Genomic DNA, 13,476 nt, shown 5'->3' on the forward strand with positions numbered 1-13,476 from the left:
TTAATTCATATTCATAATTAGCACAACTAATCACTAAGGAAAAACAATCTTTTCAATAAAATTCGCCTCACGTCTTTCGTAGCTCTAAGTTTAGTTATTTTTAGTTTTTTTTTTTTAAGTTGAAGGGCGGTTTATCATTTTCCCCTTGCTTCCCCCCCTTTTTTTTTTTTTAGTTTTACCTATGTTTCTTTGCACGGACATTGCGCCTATACGCACGTGCTTGGTGTGTTCGTTTACAAAAGCGGGCCATTTTCCTGCCACTATAGAAAGTAAGAGCGCACTGTATCAGAGAAATATTAATTGACGTATGTAAGTGAATATATCTGTGACGAAGTCATAATTACTCAGTTTTTGCATCGTACATAGTTTCCTCATCGTCATTAATCTCTTCACCCCCACTTCCTGAATTCCAGTTCTAGTATTCTTTCTTGATGGGGGACTGATGTCTCATGTAGGCTTATTAACTATAACGTCAGCAATAAAGAAAGTACGGTTTAATTTGCACTAATTTTAAAACATTACGTTAATTAAATAATAATAATAATAATAATAATAATAATAATAATAATAATAATAATAATAATAATAATAATAATAATAATACGGAGCGAGCTCAGGCTACTTGTTAGGATTCTTGCTTCGCAATTGGATAACACCGGGTTCGAATTCGGAGACCAGCCATCCTGACTGAGGATTTTCCAGGGTTGTTCCTCAGTTATACTGGGCAAATGCTAGGTTAGTACCTTGATCTAAGACTCTGGAGACCTTCCTTCCATTCCTTTTCTAATGTTTTCATCTGTTGATTACTACAGTGTAAAGTAGTTGTATTATTACAGAGGATGTATCTGGTAGCTTATAGTAAATAAACAATAACGACGTAATATATCTTCACGAAACGTGTGGGTTAATTTAACTGCAGCGTTACAGTCCCAATAGATAGCTAAAGTTTTAATATCAATTTCCTGACTTTTAAATACTATTTTCATATTGTTTCAGCTTTCAATTTTCTCATGTATGTTCCCACCGAGAATTGAACCTGAGATCACATGAACAAATGCGAATATGTTAAATATTTTTGAACACTTTAATATACAAAACATAAAACGCTTCAATGATACGATGCATGGATATGTTTTGGTTACGTCCTGCAATGTATGATTAAAGAAACCTGGAGGGTGAAGAAAAAATAACAGAAATCTCTTTCATATTTACTCCTTCAACAAACTCCTGACCTCAGAAGGGCAAGCCATAAGTTAGGTAATAAAGTCATACAACGAACACAACCATATCGCTCTCCTGAAATTCTCGTGTGCATGTTTAAAAATCTACTGTTGTTCCACGCCAACCAGTCTATATATATATATATATATATATATATATATATATATATATATATATATATATATATATATATATATTTTTTTTTTTTTTTTGTATATACCTTCGAAGTGATAGATATTCATTATTACATTTGTTGATGGTTGGACTCTAGTGGGTCAGAAACTACTATTAATAAAGAGTTTGTTTTGTCTAGTATTCCTGCGATTAGAAGGGTCTTATATAAAAGATATTTCATTTGTATATGAAAAGAGAAGAAAGTTTGTATTCTAAGAATAAAATAAATATTTTTAATATGAAGCTAACATTAAGTTTCAAAAAGGAGCTAAACAGAAGAATTTGTTACCATTTACATCAGTTTTCAGACAGTTCACTATACTCTGAAATGGAAAGAAATCAAACTTGGAAACATTTTACTAAAGAGACTTCGACAGAAAGTTCAACATGTAAATATTGCAAGGTTAAAATAAAATAAAGAACAAAGGTAGCACAAACGTGTTATGGAAACATTTAAAAGTACAGCAACCTACTATATTAGTGAATCCGAAAAAAGTTTTAACGAATTTTAGATATTCAATTTTATCATCACAATTTCAGATGTAGGTTTGGATACGAATCCAGATCCGAGATCCGAATTTCGGATCCGGATCCGAGACCCGGATTTGAGGTTCGGATCCGAGATCCGGATCTGAGATTCGGATCCGAGATCCGGATCTAGGTCCGGATCCGAAAATTTTTAGCTATCTCTAATGTTCACTGTCCTTACGCAAGTTCACGGTGTAACTAAACTGGTAATATGTTGGATATACCCACACCAACAACTGACCTTCGTCTTATCTCCATTCGCATTAAACTCACGGTATGAGGGCCAATTGAACATCCACACAAACACACACACACACACACACACAACACACACACACACACACACACACACACACACACACACATATATATATATATATATATATATATATATATATATATATATATATATATATATATATATATATATATATATATGTGTGTATATATGTATATATATATACACAAACGACAGAACTTTCTTCCTTATCTTTATAGAATATCAATAGAGAGATGTGTATCATTGAACATTATTATCGAGGTAAAGTATCAAAGAATATCAATAGAGAGATAAAGTATTATAAAGTATCAGTGTAAAGTCTCATAAAGTAAGATAATCCATATCAAAAACAGTTTCTCGCTATCTCTCAACGTTCTTTTTACATTTGCTGATCAATTAATACAGAAATAATATCTGCAACAGAGTTATTAGAACAGAAATTAATCCTATTCTTACAAAACAAAATTCATATAAAAATATTTCTCGATATTCTTCTATTATAATTTTTGCTCTATGAGAATTAATATGGAAACAGGTCGCTTTCAGTTTCCGTAGAGTGACAAGAATAAAAGTGGATTTCATTCTTGAAATGCTGAATCCGTTACCAATAAATCATTTCTCTCTACCAATGATCGTTTTTGTTCTAAACTGAGTATAGGGGCGCACTCACGAGGGAGTATACGTGGTTCAGACTCCCTAAAACTTCCTAACTCAACATATATTTTTATAGTTTCTCATTAAAAGTATACTTGTTTAATAGAAAATGATTGATGTAGCATGAAAATTTGATCTTACACTTCATCTGTAGTCTTTCTCTTATAAATACAATCTAGTTCTATCAGTTTTTCTTCTGAAAATATATGTGGAAGTATTTTACAATTACTTATCGTCTTTTCGGGTGCAGAATAATACCCATTCAATATTAGGGATGGCCACGAAGTTCCGGTTCCGGCGGAACCGTACAGAACCGGTTGCAGACCTGGATCCGAAAACCCAGTTCCAGAACCGGATCTTAGGCACCGGTTCCAGACCTGGATCCGAAAACTCTCAAAGACCCGTAAATGAGGCACAAACTTCACCTTCAAAACACTGCAAAGGGGACCATGCGCTTGTGCCCCCACCGCCCAGACCCGCTTGTAACCCCCAGAAAATAATTGTTGGTCCACCAGTGGGTGGCAAATGAGTTTGCCAGTTTGCCTGTTTAGCCAATGAGTTTGCCAGTTACTCAGTTTATTTAGCCAAGTGAGACAAGCGGCCGCTGCCTGGGCGCCTGTTTGTCGCTTCCACCATTTCATCTAGCACACTGTTCACAGCCTGACAGCAGCTCAGGTTTAGCGTAGGGATGGGCACAAAGTTCCGGTTCCGGCGGAAGCGGAACCGGTTCTTGGTAATCCGATTTTCAGTACCTGTTCCGGAACCGGCTCCAGACCTCGATCCGAAAACCCGGTTCCAGACCTGGATCCGAAAAAAAATGGGTCTGGAACCGGATCTTCTAGAACCGGATCCGTTGAGAGCCGAAAGCCGGTTCCACCAGGAACTAACCGGTTCTGGACATCCCTATTCAATACCACATTGGCGTAGTGGCTCCCAACAAAATTTCTCTGTAGGTTCCTGAGTGACTAACATACAAACTGGAAAGTGGTACACATATATTTCCTGGGGCTATGACCCCCCTGGAGCTAAGATAAATTAAATTCTCAATATATGTCCCTATTGCGCAGGGCGCTTTTTTCAGCAAATGAGTATCATAGTGCAGCTCCCTCTCATTTGAATTTTACCTCTCCCCCCTGGATAAAATTTCTGCAAGAAAGCCTGACCGGAAATGGTATATTTCTACCGCGTCCAATTGCAATAGAGGACTACGGAGAAACATGGAACCTATTCTTATTGACATGTTGAATGCCTATGAGAAGATCCTTTCTCGCTGTTGGTAATTATCTTTGCTCTGATATCTATCGACAGAACGGACGAACGATAGCCATTCTATAAGACTTCCGACCAGGAACCCAGAATTTTTTGTTCGGAAGAGTCCAAGCGTCAGGGGGCCTCCAATACTACAAGTCACTACGTCTATGTAGTATTGAAGGGATAGTATGCTGCACCCGAAAAGACAAGAAGTAATTGTAAAACAATTTCACCTATATTTTCAGGAAGAAAATGATAAAAACTACATCGTTTTTAATAAGAGAAAGAGTACAGATGAAGTGTAAAGATGAAATTTTCATGCAACATCAATCATTTCCTTGTTAAACAAGTATAATTTTGTTGAGAAAGTGTACAAATGTTTTTCTGGGGGGAGGGTTCGGACCCAGGGGACCCCCGTGAATGTGCTCCTGCTTCCAGTGCTTTCTATAGCAAAGTTTCTAAGTCTACAAATCTCGATGTTTTATGTGGAAGTATCTGAATTCAATCAGAAAGCCATTACATTGAAGAGGTAACAGTCTCTCAGTTGGAAATGAGAATCTCTAAATGGAACTCAAGACAACCACCACAAGAAATCGAATGTGCTATTAAGGACGGATAACGCTATCAATAAATGTAAAAATAATCGAATAACGCGAGTATTCTGTGTATCATTATACTTTGGGGAACAATTCAAGATTCTGTCTCTCGACTTACTTCGATTCCACATCACGCTTCCGAAGAAAGCTGAATTCTACTGAAACGTTCATTTTGTGCGACCCTTTCTTCGTCTTTGCAGAAACGAGAAATCCCTTTGGGAAATTCCCTTGGTCTCAAGAAAGAGTTCTGTTAAAGACGGACTCTCTTTGCGAACCGGAAATGGGCGCTTAGAGAAATAGCGATGACGCCATTTTCTTTCTCTTGTTCTTTGAACAAAGGGAGAAAAGGATGTTCAGGTGAAGAGGAAGGGAAGATGACAGCAGTTGTAAAATGTCGGGATTCAGCTAAAGAAAGGAAAATAAGGAGATATATAGAGCAACAGCGTTTTTCGGGATAAAAGTTGTACTAATCCCAATGAGAAAGGAAGCCAAAATGTCTGGTATTAACTGAGAAATAGGATTTTATACTGGTTGTTACACGACAATAAATGTATCTAATTACTTTTAAAGAATAATCATAATTCCACATTTTTTCCTGAATGAAACGGTGGAGTCCTCAGACCTTTTTTAAAAAATAATCTTTTCTAAAATGAAAAATCTTTCCCCAATCACCACAAAGAGAACAATATTTACGAGGGTGATTCAGAAAGTAATGCTTCCAAGGTGATACCTTTATTTGTGTTTGATAGATAGCACCGATACAGGTATCAGTGGAAAGCTTGCAATGTCAGCTACAAGTGGTGGCATCATTTTTCAACATAGTCCTCATTACGGGCAACACACTTGCGCCAACGCGAAACAATGCTTTTCTTGCTGTCAGCGAAGGATTGTGGTGGCTGCAGGTGACACCATTGGCGAACTGTTGCTTCCACCTTCGTGTCTCAACTGTATCATTGGCCCTTAAGTGATCCTTAAGTTTGCGGAAGAGTCGAAAAGTCGCAGGGGGCAAGATTTGGACTATAGGCAGGATGAGACAGAATGTGAATAACACTTTGTTAGCAAATGAGACAACTTCGACTTTTTTTTTATCGGACTCCATCGACTGACGCTTCATTTCCGGATCGCAATGGTTTATCCACGAATCATTACTGGCGATAAATCTTCCTGGGCGCACAACCTTCTGCTGTCAGAAATTCAGTGATAGCCCGCTGTTCAACCGGACGTTATCACTGGGTGCCATGGATTGCTGCATTACTCTGGAACAAGAAGAGATAGGAAGGTGAAACAAGTGATATTCTATTGCTTAAACATCGGTGCATTAATGATAAAGAGATCAGAATCTTTGGAGTACTATTGGCCAAGTAGTGGGCTTGGAGGCACTACTTTCTGGATCACCCTCGTATTTATTTTTAAAATTTTCCAACATTGAGTTTAATAATAATAATAAAAAGAGCCTAAAGATGAGACATATGGACCAATTGATAAATATCATGGACCTGCATAAAATGAGATGGTTTGGGGATATGTTTTCGTTCGTAGTTTTGGAGAAAAATTACTTTTTCTAAAACCTTAAAATAGAACCTGAACGGTAGCCACGCCATGTCTTAAGATGAAGCTGAAGCTTTATATTATGACAATAGGAAGATGAGAATACATAGTTTGTTTAATAAGATGTACTTCAAAGTTATGATTAATTCTTAAACGTTTATTTTTCATTTGTATATCTCATTTGGTTTATCTTTACGTGCGACAAAGTTGCTAATTTCCTATTTTACAAAGTGATGTCAGCCATATGGCAGTGTTTCCAGAGATATTGGTTTTATTTTAGATTTTTTCCATAGACCTATGCAATTTTTTGAGAAAATCAAACGAATATGCTGAACCGAATCAAATTTAATAGAATCAGTGTACAATACCTGAATCAAGTCTTTGTTCGTAGAATATATAAGACTATTTAGCATGCGATCAAACACTAAAGCATGTAGATAGCAGCAAACTTCATTTTCATTTGATTTGAATTTAGCACGTATAGTGTTTTTTAAAAAATATATACGTATATTGTGAACTACTATATGCAGTGGTGCCCACCCCCCCCTTATGTCCATGACGCACCCCCCAATTGTCTATCCGTAGGTGTTCTTCCATGAAAAAATCTTCTTTTCGATTAATTTTTACACCCCTTCAAACATATTTATATAGATTTTAACCCCCCCAAATAGTTCAATGACGCAGTTTGCGTCATAGCCCCCCTCTGTGGGCACCCCTGCTATACGAAAAGTAAATTACCCATCAGGGCCGGATTTCCCAATAGGCCCGGTAGGCCCGGGCCTATGGGCGCAAGCTCCCAGGGGGCGCACGGCCGAGAAAAAAAATAAAAATATCTAGAAATAAAAATAAATAGCCATAACTTAACATATTTTTTGAATTGATTTTTAAAAATCAGGCTAATAAAGTATTCTGATTTTGAAGTTCATTGGAACAAATAATTGTTGGTAAAGTTCACCAATCTTTTGTTAATACATTAACGGTATTTTGTTAAGCCCAGAACCAAGTAAATTCCTCAAAAAACTTGCAATGATAAAATTGCATCGTGGAGTGGTGTTTAAGCAATTAACATATAGGTCTGATATAATTTTTTAATAAAGGTTTTTAGGAAAGTAACTTTAACCAGACTAAGGGGCGGACAAAATTATTGGGCCTAGGGGCGCCAAAATGCTAAATCTGGCCCTGTTACCCATAACCGTTCAGAGAAAGTTTATACAACAATTTAACTACAGAGGTGATCCTCCAAGCTAACAATTTAGAACTTAGTGAAAAAATGAACTACGGAGCAAAGAATTAAAATCTGCAGAAAGCGTAGGAGTCGTTCATAAAGAACTTTAACAACACCTGGAAATGTCGAACGGGTAAGATAAGAAGAGCCGGCGCGGCGTAGATCAGCCTACTTGTAGATTGATAGGACTTTATTGAACAGAATTGTTTTCAGAGGCGGATCCAGGACAGACTTCTGGGGGGGGGGCGGTGGGTTCTCATACTGCTACTTTTAAGGGCTCCAAACTTTGGGATCGGTTTTATTTATATATATAAAATAAGAAAGTTTCCTCTTCGCCCCGATCCCCCCCCTGGATCTGCCCTGAACAGAATTGTTTTCGATGTTTCTGCTATTTCGTGTAGGCCTGATAATTATGGGCGTAAGTTGAATACTTCTTTGTAGCGCTGGATAACTCTGGATTTAGGAATTCAGTCTGGTCCTTTATATTTCTTATTGAAATTACTATTGATTGTTAAACATATCAAATTACTCGATGTGATCAAAAGTACAATGAATGTAGTTGCACAGTGCCATTTATCGATGTTGTATCGATTTCAGCTAGTAAGTCCGGTAGCTTAAAACTTTGGTGCAGTCAGTATCGAGTTTGAACGAGTTGTGACATGTTAATTCCTTCCAGAGGCAGAATAGTGAGAACATTAAGTCCGTGTTGAGAGTGTCTGTCGCGCACCAACATTAAATTTTGTTCGAAGCTGCAATGCAGTGCCAAAGAAGCTCACGAAATGTCAAAATCAGTGTATGACAATCAAGCGGTGGCACTAAAGACTGTTTACAAGTGGTATGAGCGATTCAAAAGCGGCAAGGAGACGATTGAAAACGAGTAACGATCGATACGCCCTTCAATGTCAAAAACAGTTGAAAACGTGTAAAAAGTGGCACAAATGATTTATTCAAACAGGCAAATGACTATTCGAGAGCTCTCCGAAGAACTAAACGTTTCGTATGGGTCCGTGAAAAGCATTTTAACCGCCGATTAAATAGGCAAATGGCTTCCTTCTTCACCACGAAAACTCACCGTGCCACGCCTTGCTTTTGTACCCGCGAGTTTTTGGCCGAAAAAATATTCTTGTCTGTTCACATTTACTGTACTCTCCAGATATAGCACCATGCGACTTCGGGCTCTTCCCCAAAATTAAAACCGTGCTTAAAGGAAAACGTTTTGACACCATTCCTGACATTGAGAGGGCCACGAAAGAGCAACTAAACGCCCTTCCAAAAGAAGCCTTCCAGAAATGCTTCCCGTTATGGATTCAACTTTGAGATAAGTGCATTGCTAGCAAAGGACAGTACTTTGACGGAGATAAAATCAAATTCCATGTAAGCTTATTACTTTGTTTCTAATAGAATTATTCATCGTATTTTTGATCACACCTCGTATATATTACACAGATCAATATGTTATATAAGATAGTAAGTAGCAGTATCGCGTGTAATCCACATGAATTAGTTTGGTTTTAATGTTGATTGTTATTGGGTTGCATACTAGCAAGGGGAAATTCATTTATAAGAATTCCGTGTGGGAATACATGGGGGCCATATCTTCAAATCATCTTAGTGGATCATCTCGCATCAACGAATTCGATCTCTCATTTTCGGACCCTTTACATTCTGACGGTGATTTATCAATTATCTCTTACGATAGTTTTCTCCCTAACAGACAGACACACGGACGATACGTAAGTATATAAACCAGATTTCGTTAGCTATCCAAACTCAAATTACAACCTTGAAGGGCAAACATAAACCAGAATCAGATATCTACTACAAAACACTACGAGCAGTTTCTGGAACGCACTGTTGTGATCCATTCTGTAAAACCACACAGACGCAGACACATACACACAAAAAATGAAATTATCCATTTTGGACGTTGTATTCCCTCATTTAGCGCATCAAAAACAAGTGACTGTCTATCCAGATACGTTGAAACAATATAAAGCAATATATACGGAACTTAGGGGGACACTGTTGAAGGGTTTTATTCTGGATTTCGCGAGTGGCCTAGGTCGAGAGCTCGTGGAGAGTGGGCTGCAGTTGACAGCACGACGTAACAAGAGTATAGATGGCGTTGACGACCAATGACTCTTGGCTTCCATATTAACAATGGACGATCGCTAGTTGAATGTGATTTGTTCTGTCAGAATTATCTATCCATCGCGTGAACTGATCCGTCTCCCTTTTTATTATTATGAATAGCGTATTCTTCTATTTTTTCTGTCTTTATAATTACGATTTGGTTTCCTTTCGAACGGTAGATTTAATCATGTACTCGATTTTCTTTTTTTTTAAAAAAAAAATGACGAAGAAGAGAAATAGGTATTACAGAGACAATTGGGTATTTTAAAAAACTGAATTTTCGAAAAGCAACATAATTTATTTAATAATTCTGCTATCGTCATACAAAATCATTTTCTGAAAAATAAAACCTGTAAGTTGATTGTCTCTCATTTTAATAAAGACATCTTAACAATCTCAGGTTGATGTAGTTTTTTTTTTTTTTCCGGACGCTGCGGTCATGAAAGAAATGCCGTTTCCCCTTAACCATCAAAATAATACATTAAGAATAATGGACTAAAGTAAAACGAGAAGAAACGAAACAGAATCATCATGACGAAGTATAAACGAGAAAGTACTCGTGCAATAAAAATAGAAACATTTTCCGAGGCGAGACATCATCAATATTCTTTTGTGGGCAAGACTACGCTGCAAAAAGTGACAGTGTTAAACAAGGGCGCCGATCCTGGGGGGCCGAGCCTCCCCCCCCAAAGCTCATGTGGGCTCCCTCATTGTATTTGTAAATTTACAATACTTGGCATAATTTGAATGCAATTTGTCTTAAAAGTCCTCATATATGCTTTCTGCATATGAAGCCCCCCCCCCCTCCAATTTACAGAGAAATCGGCGACCTTGCTGTTAAGACAACTATTTTTTTTCCTACTAGAAGCCTGTAATCCCAGCATGGCTAAAACATTGGGGTGATATTTTAAAACATAAGGTTTAGTGTTGTGGTTAACACTGGCCTGACGTTGCCGATTTAACGCAGACACGCTGTTCTGCGGTATGAAAATAATACCAGAGCAGTATTTAAAAAACTAGGTAAAAGGAAGACAAAAGTTGGAACAGTGATATCATGTTCTTTCAATATATACATTTTGTTTTAGCAATATCCAGCTCGCATGATAAATGCGAGCCAGGAAAGTACTAATATTTATAACTATCATTCGTCAGGGATCAGCCAAATCTTTCATTTGCTAAGAAGAATGACTTAATGACAAAAAGAATCACAATAGTCTCAAAATCCTGTGTATCAGATAGGTACAGACAGCTATACTCGATAAGTCTTGTAAGAATTATATATCTATCTAAATTTTAGTATGCACATTGCCTTGGACGAAACTCATAAATATCAGAGAGTTTCTATTAGTATTTATTTTTAGCTATGGCCAAAGTTTTTAATGCGATATATTTAACATTTATACCAAGTAACGAACAATGTTATGCATATTGTAATTTTTCAAGTAAATAGTTTTGTGAATGCATTAATTGTTTGATAAAATTTACAGTAGCAGAAGTGCTGCCATCTGTTTTCTATGTTCTTACTCTTATTCTCGTTATATTTCAACTCCTTAAGATTACGCCAGATAGTTGATGTAACTACTACCATTTTAACATATTTTCCAAAATCTGATGGAGTTCAAGTAGCTCTATCCAATTGTCAAAATTTAACACGACTAGAGTAAAACAGAGTCATTGTGTAATCTGCATTCATATTCGCTGACTTAATATCACTTTTGTTATCGATACCACTGCCTCTTAGCGTCAGACTTCAACAATTACAAGTACAATAACTTTTACATTCACTTGAAGAGTAATATTTGTTATGTTTATATGAGGAATGATCAAAAAGTAAGGTTACAATACAACATATAATTTCATACAACCAATACAGCCAGTAAATAGTACACACATTAGGTTATTTTTCGACATAATCTCCATATCAGTTGAGGCACTTGTCATTGTCACATCGTGGGATAAGTTTGAAGATTCCCTCCAGGTAAAGATCTTGTCCTTGTGTGTTCAACCACGTTGTCACAAAGTGTTTCACTTCCTCGTCTGGAGCGAAGTGACGGTCTTCTAGATGCTCCTTCAAGTGCGAGAACAGGTGAAAGTCGCTTGGAGCGAGATCCAGGGTGTATGGAGAGTGGTCGATGATGTCGTAGCGAAACTGTTTCAACAGCATAGTGATTTTCTAGGCTGTTTGCGGGCACGCGTTGTCGTGAAGGAAGATGACGCCCAAGGTGAGAAGTCTTGGCCGATTTCCTCTACCAGCTGCTAGTGAATTTCAGCCGCGGTTACATGTTTCGCCCACAGAAACCGAATAAATGGGCAGACTTCTTCGCAAGACCAGGTTTCCAAACAAGGATGTTATAAAATAGATTATTTGCCGATACATATCTTCATCCTATGAACTCAGTGAAGCCAAAAAAAAAAAAAAAAAAACAACCGAGCATCGTCGGAACCGGCACGTCTGATTGGCTACTCTCGCTTCCGCCATGTTTGTTGGCTCAAAACATTGCGATCTTAGTGGCGCGGAGCGGGCAGAGTAGGTGTGGCGAAGCTGTGACGTACGGCTTCACGATTTTATTGTATGGGCAGGTCCTCTATTTTATAACATCCTTGGTTCCCACCTATAACTAGTGCCGTAGGTGGCAGGTGGCTAAAACTCTGTACAGTTGCCAACTCCATGTATTAAAAAATTACCGCACACTCCTGATTCTTCTACAACAGACGAAACTCCAGAAATATCGAAATTGTAACCTTAGTTTCTGAACCTTTCTCGTACCTGAATTATGACTAACTATTGTGTAAACTACAAATACTGTTAGGAAAAAAAAGTGTTATAAAGCCTTATAGCGTTAAACTATTAATAAGCTTATACGTATCATAGCAAGGAATGAAAACACAATTGAATGCGTATCTAACATGTTTTTTTTTCTTCTTTGTTTTTAGGTATAGGATATGCTGTGGCTCTTATCGCTTTTTACGTGGACTTCTATTATAATGTCATCATTGCTTGGGCCCTGCGCTTTTTCTTTGCTTCTTTTAGTACAATGTTACCATGGACTACCTGTGATAACTCTTGGAATACGCCACTTTGCAGACCGGTAAGCATACTTTTTTTTTTAAAAAAAAAGTATATTTATATCATATGATAGGAATAATTTGTATACATTTTTTGTATGACATTTCTTACTTAATAGTTCTTGAAGAGTTTTCATTTTTATACACACGAAGAAAGAAATTTTTTAAAGTCTTGTGAATGTAAATCACTACTTTCTTCCTCATCTCGCTACATACAGTGATGTTCTTTCTTCTTTGTCTAATCTGTTTTGATAGCTCTTTGGGCCTCCAACCAGCTAGGTCATTAAAAACCGAATACATTAGTTTAGAATGTACCATAGAAGTTGTGAAGAGTGTTCATGAAGCCTTCACATATATTCATAAATATGGAAGCAGTCACACAGATGTTATCGTAGCAGAAAATAGTACGTAATAAATTATATACTGTATTGTTATAAATTCGAAATAGGTGTTATGTTTAATTAAGATAAAATATTTCTTCTAACTTGTGTGAAGGGAAGGAGCTTAAGATACTAATCGCATTGCCTCATTGTATAGCTAGGCTAATGCTTTGTACTAAAAATTGTTGGCTTCTGGCGTCACCTGATTTATTAATCAAATTGGAACCCAGTTCTTTCAAAAATTTGTGAGCTTCTTTGCTGAAAACCCCAATAGTTTCAGTTGCAAAAGCAACGAAAAGATGCTCTTCTTTCAGTTTAGAATATTTGCAGTGTTTTCTCTTGCAGGCCACTTCAGCTGCACTACCTGCTTCGTTTTGTGTTGATGGCAAATAAGATGGTGAAAAGGTATCCACGCATGTG

The 13,476-nt window shown here is 37.1% G+C and overlaps 1 protein-coding gene across 1 annotated transcript in view; it reads left to right on the forward strand.

The window, feature by feature from the left end:
• The window catches only part of DAT (Sodium-dependent dopamine transporter), a 188,216-nt gene that overhangs the window by 125,641 nt on the left and 49,099 nt on the right, over positions 1-13,476 (forward strand). The window contains exon 4 of the mRNA XM_081770816.1: positions 12,545-12,699. Coding sequence (XP_081626942.1) covers positions 12,545-12,699 — 155 coding nt within the window. The remainder of the gene's footprint in view (positions 1-12,544; positions 12,700-13,476) is intronic.

The sequence above is a fragment of the Thermobia domestica genome, chromosome 9 (genome assembly GCF_964235325.1).
Source record: "Thermobia domestica chromosome 9, izTheDome1.hap1.1, whole genome shotgun sequence".
In the NCBI taxonomy this organism is placed as follows: Eukaryota; Metazoa; Arthropoda; class Insecta; order Zygentoma; family Lepismatidae; genus Thermobia; species Thermobia domestica.